Raw genomic sequence first — 22,242 nt, 5'->3', positions numbered from 1 at the left:
CTGGATTTGAATTCCCAACTCTGTTACTCTATGTGACCTTAGGCAAGTGCCTTAACTCCTCTGGGCCACAGTGTCCTCATCTGTAATATGGTGCCAGTAATCTCTATCTCACAGGATTCTTGTGAGGACTAAAACAAAATGTATCTGATACTTGGAGTGGTGGCTGCAATATTAAGTGCTGTGTATAATCATCCTCCATGCCACACTGATTTCCATGGTAAGGATATATGATAAAGTCTTTGGTCAGTCCTCTTCCAAACTATCCCTGTTCTAAACACTACAGTGAACATCTTCCATTAACATGGTTCTGGCCTGGCGTGGTGGCTCATGCCTGTAACCCCAGCACTTTGGGAGGCTGAGGCAGGTGGATCACCTAAGGTCAGGAGTTTGAGACCAGCCTGGCTAACATGGCAAAACCCCATTTCTACTAAAAACACAAAAATTATCCAGGCGCGGTGGCGTGCAACTGTAGTCTCAGCTACTCTGGAAGTTGAGGCAGGAGAATCACCTGAACCCAGGAGGTGGAGGTTGCAGTGAGCCGAGAATGCACCACTGTACTCCAGCCTGGGTGACACAGCGAGACTCTGTCTCCAAAAAAAAAAAAAAAAAAAAAAAAAGTTTCTCTCGGGGATACAGGTACATGTATAAGAGGTGGCCATCCAAATGTTCGGACTTTTCTGTGATTCCTATAGGGCAGGAACAAAGCTCAAGACAGCTAGTAGGCTTGACGTGATTGAATGGGCTGACAGAGGTGGGAATACCATTTCCTTATATGTGAAACAGGGTTTAATGATCTGGCCTCTAGAGCTGTTCTGGGCTCAGCTGAAGCCCAAGTGCAAATCCCTTCATCAGAAAGTCCCGGAAGGAGGGACGAGCCTAAATTCCTATGAAGGCCTTGGTCTTTTGAATAAGGGCAAATTACTTCCCTTCCTTGTTTTACTCATTTGTAAAATGGCCACTGCTGATCTCTGCTTTCTGACTGGTGAAGGTGTGGGGAGCTGGGGCCTTCTGGCAGGAGGCCTGCATCAGGTCAGCCCACTTCTGAATCCCAAAGGGCCATTTCAGGTCTCAGAGGAAAAAGGCTGGCACTTGGCTGGAGCCAAAAGGGCTTGTGCTAGAGTGGGTCATGGAAAAAAGAGCTGGGTCTGGAGGAGTGAAAGACGAAAAGTATGGAGATGGGCAGTCTTGCTCTGGCCTGTTCTTGGGTCCTTGGCAAGAAGGCCATTCCCATCACCTCACCCCAACTCTACCCATCAATAGCCATATACAGGCACCACAGCACATGACTGTGGCCTCAAGGCTCAGCTCAGATTTTGCTCAGCTTGTGTTTTGAGCTAGATTGCTCTACCACACCTATTATGTGACCTTGTTTCCTCTGAGCCTCAGTTTTTTCATCTGTAAAATGGAGCTAGCACAATCTGCTTGTAAACATAGAACTAGAAGCACCACCTCCAGAGGAGATCTTGGTACAGGGTGGGTTGGTGACTCAACCAAGGACACTGGTGAGTTGCCATGTGAATTGGGATTGGAACCTAGACCTCCAGACCTTCAGATTGTTTCTCAGGCCATCACCCTGAGATATTCTCTGCTTCCATGTAGTCCTAGAGCTCAACAGTAATTCTCAGCCACACCCTCCATTGCTCCCAGCCACTCCACACTTTTGCTACAGCATGAGATGCCCTGTCAGGAACCTATTTAAGAGTAGGCTAGACAGTGAGCCTCAGAAAGCTGGCATGTGTCCCTAGTGCCTCTCATCTTTTCTTTGGATTACTCATCTATCCATCCCACTTAGTCTCTGGCCCAGGTAATCTGGAACACTGCAGTCATGGGGATGAAGGATATGTAAGTCTGGGGTTCCCATGGAGTCTGAAGCCAGGACTTTACCATGTGCCTGTTCCTGCCCTCCCCAATGCCTTTAAGCTTCCATTTTCATTTGGTTCCCACCTGTATCTTCCTCCATGAACCAATCTGCCTTGGCAGCTGAAGCCATTTTCTGCTGCTCCACACAGAGCATTCTGTTCATATCCTTTCTCGATGATGGGCAGGCCTTGGTGAAACTTTGAGCTCAGAGAGTTTTTTTTCTTGGCCACCCAGTGCCACTTGATCAATATGCTGAAGTAGAGTTAAGGCATGAGAAACAAGTATACTGCTAACAGCAGTTACTTTCTGTTACCTACTGCTTGTCTGGCTCTGAAAGCTCATTGTCCTCCAAGCCTTAAAACAAACCTGAGTGGAAACAGACTCTGAAAGATTTAGTAACTTGTCCAAGCTAGTAAGTGGCCAAGCTAGAATTTCAGCCCTAGTCTGAAAAAGCAAGTACTCTGGCCATTTTTCTGAACTGTATCTCTGCAGGGTATAGATTTGATCTCCAAGAAGCTTTTTGCCTAAGTGGATGGATATGCCTTGCCTAAGAAACCACACATCAGAAGCGGCACTGACAGGGATGCTGTGTTGGGGCAGAGGCAGGGAGGAAAGATCGGTTGCAGTGGATTTAAGGATAGTGAGAAAAAAGGTTTGTTTGCCCGGTGTAGCCTGGAAAAGGAGGGTGGGTCACCATTGGGACCAGTTCTGGATGCCATTCTAAACAGAATGGGTTTTCTCTTCCAGGCACTGGGAGATCTTTGAAGGTTTGTGAGCAGGAGAAAGTAACAGAATCATGATTGAGGACAATGCATTTGGTGTAAACTAAAGTGTCTCCTCCTTGGGGTAGATGTTGATTAAGGGAGGGCCGATCACAGGCCAGAGAGAGTTCTATGTGTCCCAGGACAAAACAAAATGGCATCTACTTCCTGGGAAGTTTTAAAAATGCACTGGAAGACTAACTGCCCCACTGTCGTTGAGGAATTACACTGGTAAAGCTACTGGATAGGACATTCTGCTATATTTTCAGAAATATTTATAAAAGCTGCATTAAAACATGTAAAAATGCTTAAAGTACAGTATATGACCACTATTCTATTTAATAGCAATAGTAACATTATCATCCATGGGGGAAAATTGGAAAACAAGCAAATACAATAAAATGTCAACAGAATTTGTGTTAATGTGATGAGACCCATGGGTGTTTTCTCCTTTTCGGCCACTTTCCTATATTTTCCCCAGTTTTCTCTAATGATAAACTTCTTTTTCTCTTTAAAAAAAAAAAAAAAAAAAAAAAAAACACCGTGCTGCCTTTTCTAAGTGTTATTTTGCCCTACGTACGTGGCAGGGGAGTTATGAGGAGTAAATGAGCAAATACACGCAAATTACCCAGCACGGTGCCTGGCATAAAATCGGCGCTCAATGAGTATGAATCGTGAAGGGTCTCCGGTCCCGCGTCCCCGCCTTTGAGGAGCCTGGACCCGCCAAGCAGGCTCCCGGCCCGGCCCGGAGGTCGATGCTTCGCGATAGTGCCCCGGCGGGTCCTGCCGACTCGGGGCCCGTAGGCCCCACGGCGCTACCCAGCCTGCGGACGTGGATCCCGGACCGCACCGCCGCACACGCCCCGGGCATCTCTGCGCGACGTCGCGCGCACCCACGGCTCCGCCCCGTGACGTAACCCGGGGCGGGGTCGCCACCTTCGATTGGCCGGCGCGCTGTCACCACGTCGCGGGAAGCTGGCAGGGTGTGTGTCTGTGTGCGTGTGGGGTTTGCTTTGTCATTCGTACCCCCTGTGCGCACTGACGCGGCCGGCCTGGCCGAGCTCTCCAGCATCCCCAGAAGGGTCCCCAGCGCTGTTCCTGGGATGCTCCCTTACATAATGACGCGACTGGCTGAAGCGCACGTCAGCGCAGACACCGCACATGCCGCAAACCCGGGCCTCCCGATTTCATACATTGCTAGACGAGAGCCTACAATGCCATGTCGTACGGTATGCTCTAGTAGGGATTACAATACAGTGAAACGCAACCCAATAATAATAAAGCATACCTTCGCAACAAGGCGTAATATAGGATGTTATATTTATAGGGCCTATTTATAAGCCTCTATTTAAATCTTTCTGATAGGCTCAGCCGCGGACCCAGACACCATAATGATTGGCGCATTCTTCTGTCCTTCAAAGAGGCGGGTTCTAGAGGCAGTTTTGCCTCAGCGGGCCCTGGGATTGGTCGACAGCGGTTTACCGGTGGCCTCGATTGGCCCCACGGGCCGTCCATCGGAGCTGGGGAGGCGGGGCAGGCGGCTGGCTGGTGCTGGGCGGGCGGGCCCCGGAATTGTCATTTCTTTGTTTCCGAAGGCGGAGGAGGCTCCGAGCCCCCCCTCCCCGTGCCACCCCCTCCCCCCGGGTGCTGGCTCCATGTCTGTGTGACCGGCCCCAGGGGTAGAGTCCAGGCCCGACGCGGGGCGGGCCGGCGGCGGCGGCGGCTGAGGTGAGAGACGGCGGCGGCGGCGCGGGCGCCCGGCCCCCCAGCGGGAGGATGAAGCGGCGGAACGCCGACTGCAGTAAGCTCCGCCGCCCCCTAAAGCGGAACCGGATCACCGAGGGCATCTACGGCAGGTGAGCGGCTGCGCCCCCACTCCGCGGGCGCCGGCCCTGCGGTCCCCCGCCAGCTCGGAGGGGCCCGGCCCCGTTATGTAACCCCGACTAGGCCGCACTCCCGCCCCGGGGGCTCTCCTGAGGAGCGCTGGCCCGGGAGCAGCTGGCTGGCCCACCGGGGGTCCCCCCCGGGGGCGCGGGGCGTGGCGAGGGCTGGCCCGGCCTGGCCGGGTGGGGAGGGCGCGGCGGGCGCTAGCTGAGGGAGCCGCTGCGCCGCCGTTGGAAGCGCCGGGCCCGCCGGGGGAGGGGCGGAGACCCCCCCAACCAGCCCGGCGCTCCCAAGCATCCCGGCCGTGCCGCTGGGCCCAGAGGGCCGCTCCCGGGAGCTCTGACTTGCAGCCTCTGGCCCCCGAGCCCCCCGGTGGCTTGGGAGTTTGCCGGCCTGAGACAGGAGGCGCGTGGACCACAGCGCGGGGGGTGGGGGAGGCTGACAAAGTTCAGAGCCCACTGTGGCCCCTCGTTCCCCCAAGCTGCCAGCAGAGTGGCCTGGAGCCATGCTGTCACTTCTTTCGCCTTCTACTTCCCATATGGGATCTCAAACTTGGCACCGAGGGCTGAAGCTGATACCCCCAAATCATGCCCTGTGGCCCTGCTCCAGACTCGAAAGGGTCTGATGATCAGTTTTTCAGCAAATACTGTTTTGACAATTCCAAGCAGATGGCTTGCTTTGAACGTTTTTAAAAAGGGATTTTCTCCAAACTCACTCTTTTTTTTTTATCCTCAAGAAAAGCAGTGTCCCTTTAAATAGAAGTTGAATTCAGTCCACCGGTAGAGAAAGACAACAGGTTCATGGGGCAACTTACTATCATAGCTTCCCCAAGTCGATTTGTGTACGACTGTTTTCTGTTTCTTCTCAGAATGTTAATTGTAAATGGTATTTGCCTTGATACAGATTTCGGTGGAGAGGTAATTAGTTTACAAAGGAGAATTCTCAGCATGTGGATATAGGCTTAATTGAGTCCTCATGGTGCTTTACAATTAGCTCTTCTAGCTGTGGGATTTCAAGAAATACGTGAGGTAGCTGATGACACCCAAGTTGTCTTAACATAACTGTACACCTTGCACATGCTCTTGTTTACTGATGTGGAATGATTGCTTTCCACAAGCAGCTGACTGTTGTAAACACTGGGGATTTTCTTCAAGTTTAAAAGCATTGAGAAGTCATAGTAAAAAGTTCTTAGGTATATTCTTATAAAATAAGCTATAGAGCATAGGAGTAATTCATTCATTCAACGGTTATATGTACTGTGTGCCAGGAACTCTTCTAATTAGTGAAGATAGACCAGTGAATAAAACAGATTCGAATCTATGCTGAATCAATCAAACTTGACCATTTTAACTGAAACTGTAAAAGCAAACAATTTTTCCTACACATAGATGGAGGAAAGGCCTCTTAAATGCACGTTACATACGCTACACATTCTTGAATTAAAGAAAGTTTTTCCCCCTTGGCTATTGAAAACTATTTGACCAACTTATCATTAATGGTAACATAAGAATAGGAAAGGGATATTAAACAGAGTTGGTAGACTTAGCACAACTGTGGCATTTGAATAGCTGCTATTTACGGTAACATAAGATGATGTACCTCCATTTATAGCAAGAAGATCGAGAGTTCCATATTGTTTACATGTTTTCTGCTGTATTTCAATTTTTTGTGCTTGAACAACTAGACCCAGTTTACAACCTGCGCCATAATAGCTACTCAAGTGTGAATGTATGTGAAGAAGTGAATTCATTGTTTAATGAAGATTTATCATCATTAAAAAGCCATCTGATGGCTTTTGAAATTTGAATTTCTTACCCTAAAGGTTAATTGTAAATACTCCATGCTAGTTATTCAGAGGTTCATCTGCAAAATTTTAAAAATCAACAGTGCATTAGCCTTAAATCTTCTTACACTTCTCTTTTGCATTCTTTAAGTTAAATGTTAATGAAAGACCTAAATGTATTTCTAACTGTCTTTCCTGGTTGGAGCATCATATATCAAACGAGCGTTTCAACTCACTTATCTGTTTCTTGGTTTATATTATGGAGTATTGGACTGAAGAACAAGATTTTTTCCCCCCAATTCTGTTTTTAAAGAGATTTAGAAAAATTTCCTGTTATTTCTAAAGCAAATAGGATGAGTGGACTGATTATAAACTAGAATGCTTGAGGATTCATGAATATCAGATTTCTGGTGATCATCAAATTGAAGTCTATACTAAGTTGTTTTTCACACCATCTATTGCCATTTTGTTTCTCAACAACATCTGGCTGATATTGGATTCATTAAACAGAGAGCCTTGTTTTTTTCCTGGGGCCGTGTTGACAGTTTTGATAACCACTGTCTACTGTTTCATAGCCAAACCTTTCATGGACTTATTATTTTCATGTTCTCAGTCTGTACAACTTTCTGAGCCTTGGCATAGGAAGGAGGCAGCTGTGGTGAAAAGCGCACTGGACTGCAGGAATCAGGAGACCCAGGATCAGACTCGAAATACCCGCTCTGCTGCTTTAGGCAGACAGGGCATCCACAGCTTTAAGCCCCAGTTCTCCCATCTTCAAGTGAGTTTTGAGGACTAAAGGAGATATGTACAGTTTGTGAGATGCTTTATAAATCCTAGTGTAGTTTACAGATATTGTTTACCATGTTGTTACTATCACAGTTTAACATGTATGGCTTATTTTTTAAGTAGGCAGGAAATACTGTAAGATTTGGTGCAACTGTAAACAAAAGTTGAGGAGCCAAAACAAGGGGTCAGTTGCTGTTTGGTCTTGCTTTAAAAAATCCTGTTGTGGAGACACTTTTAAATCATGGGCTGCAGTCCAACAACTGTTACTGAGGTGACTGTCAAATAATATCATTTATTGTGAGTATCATGGCTGTCTTGGAATTCTGTTTCAGGGTGAGATACAAGGAAAATTAATTTTAGGCATTATATTAATGTAATCTGCATTTATACCTATGAAACATCATTTGAAAATTGAAACATGCTATAGAAATATTTTAATCCAGTTAATAATTAAAAATAGGAGAAAGGAAATAGAAATAGTGATCTTTTCATCTTACTAGGGGCTAAAGTTCGATGTAGTTCTAAAAAAATCTGACCCAGCCCAGAGCCTGACACAGAGTAGACATTCAGTGTTCAATAAATGTTGAGTGAGTAAATTAATAAATAAATGAATATAAGCTAGTCCATTTCATTCATGAAGTGCCTACGTTGTTCAGGGAGTTGTGGAGGATACAGGATAACACATGGCTCATTGTCTTCAAGGGATTTACAGTCTAGTAGGCCGTAGTAATACTGTCTTAAATTTGTACAGTGGTTTAGAGTTTCCAAAGAACTTTAAGTTCTGTTCAAGTAAAAATATTTCTGTTGTACTAAATTTTAGCTTACTGTTTTAGTGGTTCACCTGACACATTAACAGCTGTATTTTGCTCTGTGCTATTTTATGATAAAGTAGACAGTTGCCACTAAATGGGGGAGTCTTTTCTATCTCAAATGAGATAGATATGAAAGTACTTTAAAAATTATGAACATAAGTTATTAAGTACCTAACTTTTGTATATCTAGGGTCCTTTGGTTTTCTGGACTGGGTTCTCTCCCAGTGTCTGCCTTGACACATGTGCACCAGACATTCCCAATAGTGATATCTCATTGCAGGCGTGATTTTCCAGGTGAGGTGAGGTTAGGGTACTATGTAGTTTTTAAAAGCCTTAAGGGGATTCTGTATGGTTTACCCCCACCTCTCACCCTACCATACTTTCCACTCCGTTCCCTCAGAGAATTACTGACTTTATAATACAAAAATGAGGAGATAAGATGTAGTAAGTAGAAGGAGGCAGAAACATTTGTGTTTAAAGTATACATATATTCCAAGTTTCTACAGTTAAATGGTTATTTATACAAGTAAATATAATACGAATTTTAAGTAAGATATATGTTTTAAGCTTCTGGAAATGATTTTATATCCGCGTTACTGGTAGCTGAAGGAAGTACCCCTTCACTGTGTATTTAAGACTGCTTCCTGTCTTCGTGTACTGGATTCTGCTTGTAGTGCTGTGTGAAGCTTAGGCAGTGCAGTATTGTACCTGTCATATTTTTGCAGCTTAATGCCTTAAAACTAGGACTAAGAACTCAGCACTGGTGTGTATGTTATTATTTCCCATTTTTATTTCAGAGAAAAATTCTCTAGTCCTTGGGGCTCCTCAAAAGTGACTTTTTAAAGTGATTAAATTTTACATTCTTCTCAACTTCCCAATTTCCTTTTTCAGACCCTTGTCTACATCTGATCTCCAGAGATTTCATTTGACTGCTTTTTCTGCCTCCTTAATGATGTTTTCTAAGTCTAGTTTTAGATTCCTTTGGGCTATGCTTATTAAAGTCACTGCAGGCTGTCATGACCCTTGGCTGCCTTGATTGTACATGTGTTCTGCAACTGAAACCCCAGATACCTGTGTTGCAACCTCATAGCCTAAAAGCATTTTGGTAATCTTGGTAGGCTTTAACAATCCTGGACCTGGCGCAAAAGTGACAGATTCTGTATTGTTTTAGAGGAGTGTTGGGGAAGGAGAAATGGAAATGTTTTCATTAACCTGTGCAGTGAAGTGTTTGTTAGCTAAACTCTTCTATTTGTGGTTTTCACAAAATACACTTTAAAAATTGGCCACACTGGGATGAAAAAGCACTTTCCTCCAACTTTCATTATGATTCTTCCTGTCTGAGCAGTCTTGGCAGTTTAGTTTCATTAGGTGTTTTGAAAATCCCTTTAAATTGCTGCTGGGTTGAGGAGGGGAACAGGAGAGAATGTGATTCACTTCACATTATTTGCTTAAAAGCTTCCTGTTTGATCAGTGATAGTCTCCTTTTCCTTCACATTGATTCCTCATGGCCCCACTTGAGCCTCACTAGATTTAGACTGACCTTAATGGTAGGTTTAACAAATAATTTTTTTCATTTTCTTACTGGTTATAGGCTTGTATATATCTCATGGACCCAGTCTGTGTTCTGTAAGCATTTATGTTCCTAGAATCTTTTTCTTTGGCCATGTCTCCCAGATCTCCCCACTGATACTGTTAACCCTTTGGGGTTTTATGTATATAAATGTGCACCTTGTTTTATCTGTTTCTAGGCTACCATCTTGTGGAGTTTGGAGGGCAAGTAGAAATTTCACAAACATAGTTAAGTGAAATACTGTAATTAAGTTACTTTTCTTCATAAAATTTAGTGTGCTCTTCAAATATACTGATTACTTTATTCCCAGGCTTACTAGATTTGGGCATAATTATTTTACTTGGCTCTTTCTCAAGAATTAAGTCCAGAAGAAAAATAAGTTGGCTGTCCAGCAAGCTGCATAAGTAAAAAGGTACATACAACAGTAGATACACACATCCCTGTTAGACTTTTTCCACTGTGAATTTCTTCAGATACTTAAGTAGTGACTTTTCAAAGCTTCTCATGTCGCATCCTGGCAATGGGAACTTGAAAAAAGTTAATCAACTTTAGAGAATGTTGAGGCTTTGTATCTTTGATTTGGCATTTAACTGACATCAAATAATCTCAGCTGATGAGCCTTCCAAGGCACTTGTCATCCCTGGCCTTTGAAAACGTTCATAGTACTGACCTTGATTACTTTATATTTTTTTCTCTGCTGCCTTTAAGGATATGATATGCCCACTTTGAGTCATGGGATTGTGGTACCAAAAACAATGTATCCCTCACCCCATCTCCTCTGTTACCTTCTGTTTTTCAGAGCTTTTGCATTTAGTGATTAAAATGGTGTGACTGGTCCACTTTTATTTATCTGTTTGTATCACTGATGCATTTGAACTGTTTAGGACCAATTTCCCACCCAGCACAGAGGAGTGGTTAGAAATAATCTCATTCTGTTTTTTAATTATATTGTTACATTGTTCATCTTCAAAACATTTTTTTTTTTTTTTTTTTTTTTGAGACAGGGTCTCATTCTGTCGCCTAGGCTGGAGTGCAGCAGTGAGATCGCAGCTCACTGTATGCTTCATCTCCTGGGTTCAGGAGGTCCTCACACTTCAGCCGACCGAGTAGCTAGGCCCAAAGGCGTGTACTACTGTGCCTGGCCTTTTTTTTTTTTTTTTTTTTTTTTTTTTTGCGTTTTCATAAAGATGGAGTCTCACCAAGTTGTATAGGCTAGTCTTGAACTCCTGGGCTCAAGTGAGCCACTCACCTTGACCTCTCAAAGTGCTGGGATTATAGGCATGAGCCACGGCACCCACCCAACACTTTTAAAAACCAAATAAGTGACTGAGTAGTAAAGTCAGTACTTTGCCTATCTTGTAGCAAGAACGATTGAACATTAAAGAGAATGAATACTATGTTCATGTCCAAAATAAGGATTCCTGTCTCAGAAAAGAGAGGTACTGTCTGAGGCTTGAGTCTTCTTTCTCAGATGTAATAAGAATTTTTGGCCAGGTGTGATGGCTGTAACCCCAGCACTTTGGGAGGCTGAGGCAAGAGGATCACTTGAGTCCAGGAGTTCAAGACTAGCCGAGAGAGACCTCATCTCTACTAAAATTCAAAAAAATTAGCGGGGTGTGGTGTCACATTCTTGTAGTCCCAGCTACTCGGGAGGCTGAGGCGGGAGGATCATGTGAGCCCAGGAGTTTGAGGCTGCAGTGTGCCATGATCGTGTTACTACACTCCAGCCTGGGCAATAGAGCAAGACCCTGTGTCGAAAAGAGAATTGGCTGGGTGTGGTGGTTAATATAATCCCAAAGTGCTGATATTACAGGCATGAGCCACCACAACCAGCCCCCAATTTAAAAGAAAAAAAAAAATCTAGAATGGAAATCGCTAAAAAAGATTTTCACAGTTTTGTGGTATAACATTTTTATAAAGGTCTGTATAGACCACAGAGATATCAAGGACAGGTATTGTAACCTAATGCAGGTGGTGAGTTTTAGAATTTCTGTTTCAAGAATACTTTTTTTTTTTTTTTTTTTTTTTTGAGACGGAGTCTTGCTCTGTCGCCCAGGCTGGAGTGCAGTGGCCGGATCTCAGCTCACTGCAAGCTCCGCCTCCCGGGTTTATGCCATTCTCCTGCCTCAGCCTCCTGAGTAGCTGGGACTACAGGCGCCCACCACCTTGCCCGGCTAGTTTTTTGTACTTTTTAGTAGAGACGGGGTTTCACCGTGTTAGCCAGGATGGTCTTGATCTCCTGACCTCGTGATCCGCCCATCTCGGCCTCCCAAAGTGCTAGGATTACAGGCTTCAGCCACCGCGCCCGGCTCAAGAATACTTTTAACAGTGTTGAGTCTGTGGGGTTTAGGAAGGGGAGGAGTGAAGAAGCATAGGAGGGAGAGAAAAGAACTCACAGGCTCGAAAAAAACCCTGTTAACATTATATAAACATTAGAAATTCATTTCGTAAGGGAATCAAAATTATGCTTCATATAATTGATAGTAATAATCTGCTTAATCACACCTTACATTTGTATCATACTTGTAACTTTTCCAGATGTTTTCATATTAATTATCTCATTTTATCCTCACAAGTGTGAAATAGGCAGAGTAGTTATTGCCATTTTATAGAAAACAAACCTGAGGAATAGAGAACTAAAAAGCTGCAAGGCACAGTTGAAAGAGTACAGAAAGAGAAGTCAGGGGACTGCAGACAACAGTGTAAATTCTACGTGGAACACTATGTTGCTGCTAAAATGAATAAGGGAAATTTCTATATAAAGAAGTGGACATGACTGGGCCTGGTAGCTCATGCCTGTGTAATCCCAGCACTTTGGGAGGTCGAGGTAGGTGGATCACCTGAGGTCAGGAGTTCAAGACCAGCCTGGCCAACATGGCGAAACCCCATCTCTACTAAAAATACAAAAATTAGCGGGGTGTGGTAGCATGAACCTGTAATCCCAGCTACTTGGGAGACCGAGGCAGGAGAACTGCTTGAACCTGGGAGGCAGAGGTTGCAGTGAGTCGAGATCGCGCCACTGCACTCCAGCCTGGGCGACAGAGTGAGACTGTCTCAAGAAAAATAAAATAAAATAAAATAAACTAAAAAAAAAAAAAAAGGACATGTCAAACAGAAACCTGTTTATGTTAAGAAACACATTTGTTTATATAGAAAAAACAAACTATATTTATGAATTATATAACAGCAGTCATCTTGGGGCAGGGCTACTAAGGGCTTTTATATTATACATTATATGACCTTTTTAATAACAAGTATATGTTGCTGCTTTTTAACTTTTCATTTTGAAATAATTTTAGATTTAAACAGAAAAGTCACAAAAATAGTACAAAGTACTTACACCTTAGTGAAACGTACCTTATTTATTTATTTATTTATTTATTTTTAAAGAAAGAAAAATAGCCAGGCATGGTGGCTCATGCCTGTCACCCTTGCTACTTGGGAGGCTAAGGTGGGAAGATTGCTTGAGCTCAGGAGGTTGGAGGTTGCAGTAAGTTGTGATTGCACCACTGCGCTACAGCCTGGGAGACAGAGTAAGTCTGACAAAAATAAACAAACAAAAAAGGGCATATTTCACACAGTTAGATTTGTTATTGCAGTGGCTGCACATGTACGTGTGTGTGTGTATAATTGACACTAGAAAGGTTCCCTTTGCAGTATGCAGAAGGCCTAGAATAGAAAAGAGAATTATGGAACAGATTGGTCTTCTCAGCCTGCTCCCCTTTTTTGAATTTTATACAAGGAGGTGCCTGCAGAATGCAGCAGTAGTTCCAGTTTATTTTATCTTAAGGCTCACACGCAACTTTCTATAGTTTTTTTTTCTTGTCAAAATTTTTTTTTTTGTCTCTGGATCTCTTTACACTCTTAAAAATGATTGAGGCCAGACACCGTGGCTCACGCCTGTAATCCCAGCACTTTGGGAGGCCGAGACGGGTAGATCACCTGAGGTCGGGAGTTCGAGACCAGCCTGACCAACATAGAGAAACCCCGTCTCTACTAAAAATGCAAAATTAGCCAGGCACATGGTGGCACATGCCTGTAATCCCAGCTACTTGGGAGGCTGATGCAGGAGAATCACTTGAATCTGGGAGGCAGAGGTTGCGGTGAGCAGAGATCGTGCCATTGCATTCCAGCCTGGGCAACGAACAAAACTCTGTCTCAAAAAAAAAAAAAAAAAAAAAAAAAAAAAAAAAAGATTGAGAACATCTCAGAGATTTGGTTTATATGGATTATATCTACCAATATTTACTGTATTAGAAGTTAAAACTGGCTTGGCTCATGCCTGTAATCCCAACATTTTGGAAGGTCAAAGTAGGAGGATTACTTGGGCCCAGGATCTTACTTTGTTGACTAACCTTTGCAACATAGCGACATCCCATCTCTACAAAAAAAAAAAAAAAACAAAACACCAAAAAATTAGTCAAGCATGGTGGCATGTGCCTGTAGTCCTAATTACTCTGGAGGCTGAAGTAGGAGGATCACTCGAGCCCAGGTTGAGGTTGAGGCTGCAGTGAGCTATGATTGTACCACTGCACTTCAGCCTGGGCAGCAAGGGAAGATCCCAATTCTTGGGGAAAAAAAGAAAGGAAGAAAAGAAAAGTTAAAACAGAAAAATTTAAAACATTAGTTCACTTAACAGTAACACTACATTGCCGGGCACAGTGGCTCACGGCTGTAATCCCAGCACTTTGGGAGGCCAAGGCGGGTGGATCACCTGAGGTCAGGAGTTCAAGACCAGTCTGGCCAACATGGTGAAACCCCGTCTCTACTAAATGCAAAAATTAGCCAGGCGTGGTGGTAGGCGCCTGTAATCCCAGCTACTCGAGAGGCTGAGGTGGGAGAATCACTTGAACCTGGGAGGTAGAGGTTGCAGTGAGCCAAGATCGCACCGTTGCACTCCAGCCTGGGCGACAGAGTGAGACTCTATCTCAAAAAAAGAAACAAAAGTGGCCGGGCGCGGTGGCTTACACCTATAATCCCAGCACTTTGGGAGGCCGAGGCGGGTGGATCGCGAGGTCAGGAGATCGAGACCATCCTGGTTAACATGGTGAAAACCCCATCTCTACTAAAAATGCAAAAAATTAGCTGGGCGTCGTGGTGGGCGCCTGTAGTCCCAGGTACTTGAGAGGCTGAGGCAGGAGAATGGCGTGAACCCGGGAGGCAGAGCTTGCAGTGAGCCAAGATGGCACCACTGCACTCCAGCCTGGGCTACTGAGCGAGACTCCATCTCAAAAAAAAAAAAAAAAAAAGTAACAATAGCTTAATAAATTCGTGAGAAGACTGGTGTGGTTTTACATTTTTGCATAGCTCTTTAGTGTGTGGCTTACTAGAAGACACTTTGAGAACCACTGTTGTCGTCAGAACCAGTGGCAGGTAGGCCAAGTGGAGTGATAGTCTGCCACCCAGAACAAGGCTTATTAAATTCGTTTCTTCATAGTGAAGAACATTCAGAACAGATGGGAGCAGGTTCATGGTAATCCTTCAGGCAGAAGCTGTATTGGTTATCTTGGTTGATGTTGCTTTCTCCAGACACCTTCCCAGTCGGTCACCTGTGTATCATCTCTCCCTCTATATTCATTGTAAGTATGTGCTTTGGTAAAAGTCCTACTGTCGGTCCTAAACACTTTTCTACATTACAGATCATTCATTCAACTTTTTTTTTTTTTTTTTGAGACGGAGTTTTGCTCTTGTTGCCCAGACTGGAGTGCAGTGGTATGATCTCGGCTCACTGTAACCTCTGCCTCCCGGGTTCAAGCGATTCTCCTGCTTCAGCCTCCAGAGGAGCTGGGATTACAGGCATCTGCCTGGCTAATTTTTTTTGTATTTTTTTAATAGAGACGGGGTTTCACCGTGTTGGCCAGGCTGGTCTCAAACTCCTGACTTCAGGTGATCCGCCCGCCTCAGCCTCCCAAAGTGCTGGAATTATACATGTGAGCCACTGTCCCTGGCCTCAAAAAATATTTTTTGAGAAAAAAAAATAATTAAGCTCCTATAGTCAGAGTGCTGTACTGGGCACTAAGGAGATAAAGCAGAGAACAAAATGGGCAGCTCCTTTTTTCTTGTGGACTTTACATCCGAACAGCTAATTACACAAAATATTATTTAATTATCATTGTGATTCAATGTTCTTATAGTACAAGATGCTATGTGAGTATGCAATGGGGTCCTAGTCTTTACTTTGGGGTTAGGGCGGCTTATTGTGAGGAAGTGATATTTGTACTGTGCCGAAGGATGAGTAGCAATGGAAGTGCTTCGTTTAGTTTTAATTGTACTTAGGCAGGGATCTTGGCTTTGACTCAGAAAGAAATGTAGAAAAATGGAAGAACTAACCCTGAACAGTTTGAATGTTCCCAGTTAAGAGGAGGACAGTCAACAGTTTGGTGATAAGTACTGATTATCTGATTAGGGCATTGTCTTTTTTTCTGAGACATCCTGTAATTGAGTGGAAATTCCATGACAATGAGAAATTTATATTATATACCAGTGCTTCTAAAACTTGATTGTATGCACAAGTAGCTTAGGGGTCTGGTTAAAATGCAGGCTTAGATTAAATAAGTCCTGAAATTCTGCTTTTCTCAAAAGCTCATATATGACAGCGATTCTGCTATTCCAGAGACCAATACTTTGATTAGCAAATGGGCAGTATGAGACTTCAGGTAGAGTACAAGCCAGATAAGGGGCTGAATGAATGTTCTAGAGGTGATGTCCAGTAGAGAGAGATACTGGATAACAGAAAAGATAAAGCAGTTTGGTCTAGGAAGTATCATGGCAGATACTGAATGCAAAAGGTGACTCACAGTTGCCTTTACTGAGAGGACAGGAAAGCTGGGATTGAGATGGATGGCTACTAGCAGGGCCAGTGAAATATTCCACAGACTCATTTCTGTAGTGAGCACCAAGTGAACTAAATGGCCATTAGTCTGCCTAGGGAAAAGGTGAGGTACTGAGGATTGATGGCCAGCTCGTGGTAATTGTGTGGGCTCCAGAAAATGATCTAGATGATAAGCAGCTAGAGATACTGGAAAAAAGGTGCACTTTACTTGGAATAAGAAGAATGTTGAATACTGCTTCTCATTAATCGTAGATGATTAATCTATGGATGGAGAGTACAGCTAAATGGATTGAGGTAAAAAATGGTTGTAAATGGCAAAAGTAGGAATAGAATGGGGGGGAAATCTTATAGTTAATATTCACTTTGATAGAGTCACTACCATTAAGCCTAACAATTGCATAAGACTTCTTAATTTCATTGGCACTCAGAATAGAAGCTTACAAGACCCTCAGAAGATGTTATTCATTTGCCCTTATTTCAATATATTATTTTGGAAAATATCTTTTTGTTGCAGTTATGCTTTAAAATTTTGTTTAAGATACAGTATAGTTATTAGCAAATTTATTTGAATCAGAGAATCAAGGTAATATCAAATTAGCCATGAGTCATATAATGAACTGTGTATAAAAGTATTTTATATTTAATCATATTTTCTTCATGGTTTAAAAGAAATGTTTTAGAATGCCATGATGGCTTAAATCCCTGTCTAATTTTCTCATCCTTTGGAATATCATCTCTTTAGATTTGGTAAAAGTCTTATGACCTTCAGAATATGAAAGGAGAGGAATTAGGGCTTTTACTGTGATGAGCAGTCATTTTAGATTACTTGTCTTTTAACTTCTGTACATGTACCTACAGAAGGATGAGAGGCATGATTTACTGATAGAGAGGGCTAAGTGAATACTGAATCAGGCAGCTGTCTTAAACTTCCAAAACCTCTAAGACTAAAATGACTCAATAGAATTCAAGATTAGTCTTAGAGAAAGTCAGTTTTGTTAATTAGGTTTTCTCTTGATTTTAGAGGCAGGCCTGCCTGAAATGAGAGCCAGAGGAAAGTTGAGGGTATGTTTGTAAAAGATCAAGTTTTATTAGATATCTGTATTTCTAAACCATGACTCAGTAAGAACTGGATGTCAAGGAACATCAAAGGTATGAAAGCAGTTGTTTGAAAAGAAATGTATCAAAAGGAACCCCGCCTTAAAGTTATGCAATTGAAAAAGAATAGTCATTAACAAAGATGGTAATTTTTGAACTGCTTTAGTTTTAAATGATTGAATTATTAAAAAGTAGGTATTCAACAGGCTGCCATTCTTTGGATAATGCTATCTAAATAGTGAAGCGGAATGTTGCCATGGCAGGATCTGACTGGGATCTGACTGGGATCCTGCCATGCCTTGGGGGCATTTTGGGCAGAAAGCAATTGGTGGTACTCTTTCTTCTCCGCTTTGGGAATGGTAAGCGCTAGACCTGATGGGGTACCCTTCATGTCTCATTCAGCTACATTCCAGAGATAGCTCCGTAGGGAAAAGGATTAATCAGGAAAATGACTGTATTTCCATGCCCCCCCTTTTTTTTTTTTTTAAGAGATGGGTTCTTGGCCAGGCACAGTGGCTCGTGCCTGTAATCCTAGCACTTTGGGAGGCCAAGGTGGGCAGATCACTTGAGGTCAGGAGTTCGAGACCAGCCTGGCCAACATGGTGAAAACACGTCTCTACTAAAAAAATACAAAAATTAGCTGGGCATGGTGTGGTGGTGTGCACCTGTAGTCTCAGCTACTTGGGAGGCTGAGGCAGGAGGATCGCTCGAATCCGGGAAGTGGAGGTTGCAGTGAGCTGAGATCACGTCACTGCACTCCAGCCTGGGTGATAGAGTGAAACTTAGTCTCAAGAAAAAGAAAGAGATGGGGTCTCACTTTGTTGACCAGGCTGGACTTGAACACCTGGGCTCAAATGATCCTCCTACCTCAGCCTCCCAAATAGCTGGGACTACAGGTGCATGCCACTGCTTCTAGCTATGCCATTTAAAAAAAAAATAATCTGAAACCATGGTGGAGAGGCTGTTATTCCTTTTTCAAGATGTAGAAACAGTTCTAGACACAAGGAAAAAACCTCTTAGTTTTAAAGTCAGGCACCTTGGAAATCTAGTTTCAAACTAGATTTGTGCTCCCGAATACCTGCATGAGTCAGTTGTGTTTTTTGTTTGTTTTTGTTTTTGTTTTGAGACAGGATCTTGCTCTGTCACCCAGGCTGGAGTGCGGTGGCACAGTCATGGCTCACAGCAGCATGGACCTCCCAGGTTCAAGCAGTTCTTCTACCTCAGCCTCCTGAGTAGCTGGGACTACAAGTGTGTGCCACCACACCTGGCTAATTTTTAAAATTTTTGTACAGATGGGGTCTCACTATGTTGCCCAGGCTGGTCTTGAACTCCTGGACACAAGCAACCCTCCCATCTTGGCCACCCAAAGTGTTGGGATTACAGGTATAAGCCACTATGCCTGGCTCTCATTTGTTCTAGAATAAAATGTGCATTGCTCTCCACTAGGTCAGTTATGGATTTAATGAGTGAGAATTACGAGGGCTCTGTCTTCATCAGGCCAGCAGAACTCTAGTGAAATGAAACTAAAAGGTGGGTAGGATTCAAGACTGTGTTCTGGCCAGGCGCATACCTGAAATCCCAACACTTTGGGAGGGTGAGGCAGGTGGAGCCCAGGAGTTTGAGACCAGCCTGGGTAACATGGTGAGACCCCCATCTCTATAAAAAATTAAAAAAAAAAATAGCCAAATGAGGCACACGCCTGTATTACCACCTACTTGGGAAGCTGAGGTAGAAGGATTACTTGAGCCCAGGAGATTGAGGCTGCTGTGAGCTATGATCTTGCCACTGCGCTTCATCCTGGGAGACAGCGCGAGACCCTGTCTCAAAAAAAAAAAAAAAAAAAAGATTGTGTTCTTTTGTGATTTGCTTCAGGTTCCTTTACAGCAAACCTCTTAGTAGAAACTTACTATCAAACCTAAATAAGTTCTAAGGATAAATATTAGAAATCCACCCTAGATAACAAATTATGTATCACTGTGAATACTGTATCATTGAGGGTCACGTTTCTGTTCTTGACATCTCTTACCTGAATGGCTTCAAAGGGCACAAAATAAATCCTCAATGCTGGATCCTGCTTTTTTTCTCCTTTTTTCTTTTTTTCCTTTTCTTTTTATTATTTTACTTTAAGTTCTTGCTTTTGTTTTTGTTTTTTCCTCCAAGTATGTCTTTTGTATCTTATTGGAATATATTTCAAAATTATTTATTAAAAATCTCAATTTTATTGTTTTTTTATTTTTATTTTTATTTTTATTTTTATTTTTTTGAGATGGAGTCTCGCTCTGTCGCCCAGGCTGGAGTGCAGTGGCCAGATCTCAGCTCACTGCAGGCTCCACCTCCCGGGTTTACACCATTCTCCTGCCTCAGCCTCCCGAGTAGCTGGGACTACAGGCGCCTGCCACCTCGCCCAGCTAGTTTTTTTGTTTTTTTTTTTTTTTTTTAGAGAGACGGGGTTGCACCATGTTAGCCAGGATGGTCTCGATCTCCTGACCTCGTGATCCGCCCATCTCGGCCTCCCAAAGTGCTGGGATTACAGGCTTGAGCCACCGCACCCGGCCTTGTTGTTTTTTAAATGACTAACTTGATCACATCAGTATTGGAATGTTTGTATTTGTCCCAAGTGAAAGTGAATTTTAGGTATTTCCAATTTGTATATTGTGGAAAATATTTTTTAATACCTAAAGTTGACCTCTAGAATTGGCAGGATTAGGATCACAGAAATAGAGGCTTGTTAACAAGTAGAATCTAAAGACTTCTATTGTCCATTATGCAACTAATGAACTGGAAAATTGACCTATGGAGTATATGAAAAATAATATTTTTTTCTGTGTCCTTACCTTGTTTGACTTATTGCAGTGGTTACGTATGTGTCCTAACTGGCTTGTCTGAGTGTTTCTGTTTAACACAAGTCCAGAGGGAACTGGGAACACACATTTACATATAAACTGGAGCATGGCTTAGATGTTTAAGGGTTTTTTTCTTTAATGTACATTTTTGTGCTTTCGCAGCCCTTGGTAGTGATTTAGCATCTGCTCCCTAAGTTTGTTTCTATTTGGGGAAGTCATTTGGTTTTTGTTTGGTTAATGCAGATGAATACTATATACAGAGGCAAGAGGAAAAAAGGGAAAAAAAAGACAGAATTCTTTAGGCATGTAAGGATGTGCATCAAGAATTTCAAAGACTCTTCGAACAGATGTAGAGGGGTGGGGAAACAGCAAATTTGAAGCCTTTCAACTGTGACATTTTCTTCTAATGAAGAACAGCTTGAAAGCTGTAATTTTGAGAGTGTTGCAGTATTTTGAAGTCAGACACTTAGCACATTTTTAAAATAGTGGTGGGATTTAAATGGTTTTTTTCCATCTTAAGTGGAATTAAGCATTTTTGGCTATCATCTTATCTTGATAGTTTTGAGTCTGAGAATGAACACCAGAGAGCATTTAAAATGCAGATAGGCCATGGCAGCATCTCTTTTTTGTGCTTTATCACCATTGTTTTCAGGATATGCAGAGGTATTTTTTTGTCGTTTTTAAACAGAAATAGTGAATTTTCTATTTCTAGTTATTCACAAATGACCTTAAATTAATTCGTTATTTTTATATTTTGCAGTACATTTTTATACCTGAAATTCCTGGTGGTGTGGGCACTTGTCCTCCTAGCCGATTTTGTCCTGGAGTTCAGATTTGAATATCTGTGGCCATTCTGGCTTTTCATCAGAAGCGTCTATGATTCCTTCAGATACCAGGGACTGGTATGTTTACTAATACATGTTTTCCGTGTGTGGGGACCGTTCAGCTATTTGAAATAGATGTTATTAGCAATAGTCAGGTGACTATGTTAGGATTAGCTTATAGGGTCCGTTAACTGAAATTGACCTCTAAACTATTTTGTCTAAACCTATTGATTAAATAGTTACATTTTCTCCTGCTGTCCCATTCCAGTGAAACAGAACAGTGGAGGAAGCAATAATTACTCGGTCATTTGGAGGGCAGCAACCTAGTCTGGGGGTGGCATATCCCCTCCCCTTCCATTTCCCGTTGCAACCAATAAAGGCCATTCCTACCTTTAAAAAAAAAAAAATTGCTCAGTCCTGCTTTGAAGTGTTTGTGGGTTCCCTGTTGCTAGGTTAGTGATTGGATTTGAGTTAGAGTAGTGTTTCAAACATTTTGGTCTCAGGGCCCCTTTTCACTCTTAAAAACTATTGAGGACTCCAGAGAGCCTTTGTTAATGTGGCTTATATCTGTCCAGATTTACTGTATTAGAAGTTAAAACTGAGAAAAATTTAAAATACGTACTTATTAATTCACTTAAACATAATAGGCCCATTATATGTTAATAGAAATTACATTTTTAAGTGAAAAATAGCTATATTTTCTAAAACAAACAATATAGAACAGTGGCTTCATTTTTGTAAAACTCTTTAATATCTAGCTCAATGGAAGACACCTACATTCTCATATCTGCTTCTGAAGTCAGTCTGTTACTGTATCACATGTCATGTAACTTACAGAAAATTCCACCATATGCATGAGTGAGTGTAAAAAAGGCAGATAACATCTTAGTATTGTTATGAAAATAGTTTTAACCTCAAAGAGCCTTTGGAGGGATCTCAAAGATACCCCAGAAATCCCCAAACCACATTTAGACAGCTGCTAGATTGGAGCAAGCATAGGCCTGGGCTTGTTCCCTTGATTAATGTGTTAATTCTGTTGTGTTCTACAGCCACATCTTAAAACTATAACTCTCCCACCCAGGCCTGGTGCTTTGGTCAGAGCAAATCCATGCTTTAAAAAGATAGTTTCGGCTCATGTTCTATTGGCGATTGTGGTGTCCAGAGGAAAACTGCATTATTAAAATTATTATTA

The 22,242-nt window shown here is 42.7% G+C and overlaps 2 protein-coding genes across 2 annotated transcripts in view; one reads left to right on the top strand and one right to left on the bottom strand.

Annotated features, from left to right (window-relative positions):
* LOC103225358 (RH-like protein) overlaps positions 1 to 3,490 on the bottom strand; it is a 65,211-nt gene extending 61,721 nt beyond the window's left edge. Inside the window, exon 1 of the mRNA XM_007979984.3 lies at positions 3,250 to 3,490. Within this exon, the coding sequence (XP_007978175.3) occupies positions 3,250 to 3,268 (19 nt within the window). The 5' untranslated portion in view covers positions 3,269 to 3,490. The remainder of the gene's footprint in view (positions 1 to 3,249) is intronic.
* Positions 3,491 to 4,195: 705 nt separating this feature from the next.
* MACO1 (macoilin 1) overlaps positions 4,196 to 22,242 on the top strand; it is a 69,186-nt gene continuing 51,139 nt past the window's right edge. Inside the window, exons 1-2 of the mRNA XM_007979992.3 lie at positions 4,196 to 4,477; positions 20,987 to 21,128. Of these exons, the coding sequence (XP_007978183.3) occupies positions 4,398 to 4,477; positions 20,987 to 21,128 (222 nt within the window). The 5' untranslated portion in view covers positions 4,196 to 4,397. The remainder of the gene's footprint in view (positions 4,478 to 20,986; positions 21,129 to 22,242) is intronic.

The sequence above is a fragment of the Chlorocebus sabaeus genome, chromosome 20, assembly GCF_047675955.1.
Source record: "Chlorocebus sabaeus isolate Y175 chromosome 20, mChlSab1.0.hap1, whole genome shotgun sequence".
In the NCBI taxonomy this organism is placed as follows: Eukaryota; Metazoa; Chordata; class Mammalia; order Primates; family Cercopithecidae; genus Chlorocebus; species Chlorocebus sabaeus.
Note: the sequence above shows the minus strand (reverse complement) of the source record. Positions and strands in the feature narration are given on the sequence as shown.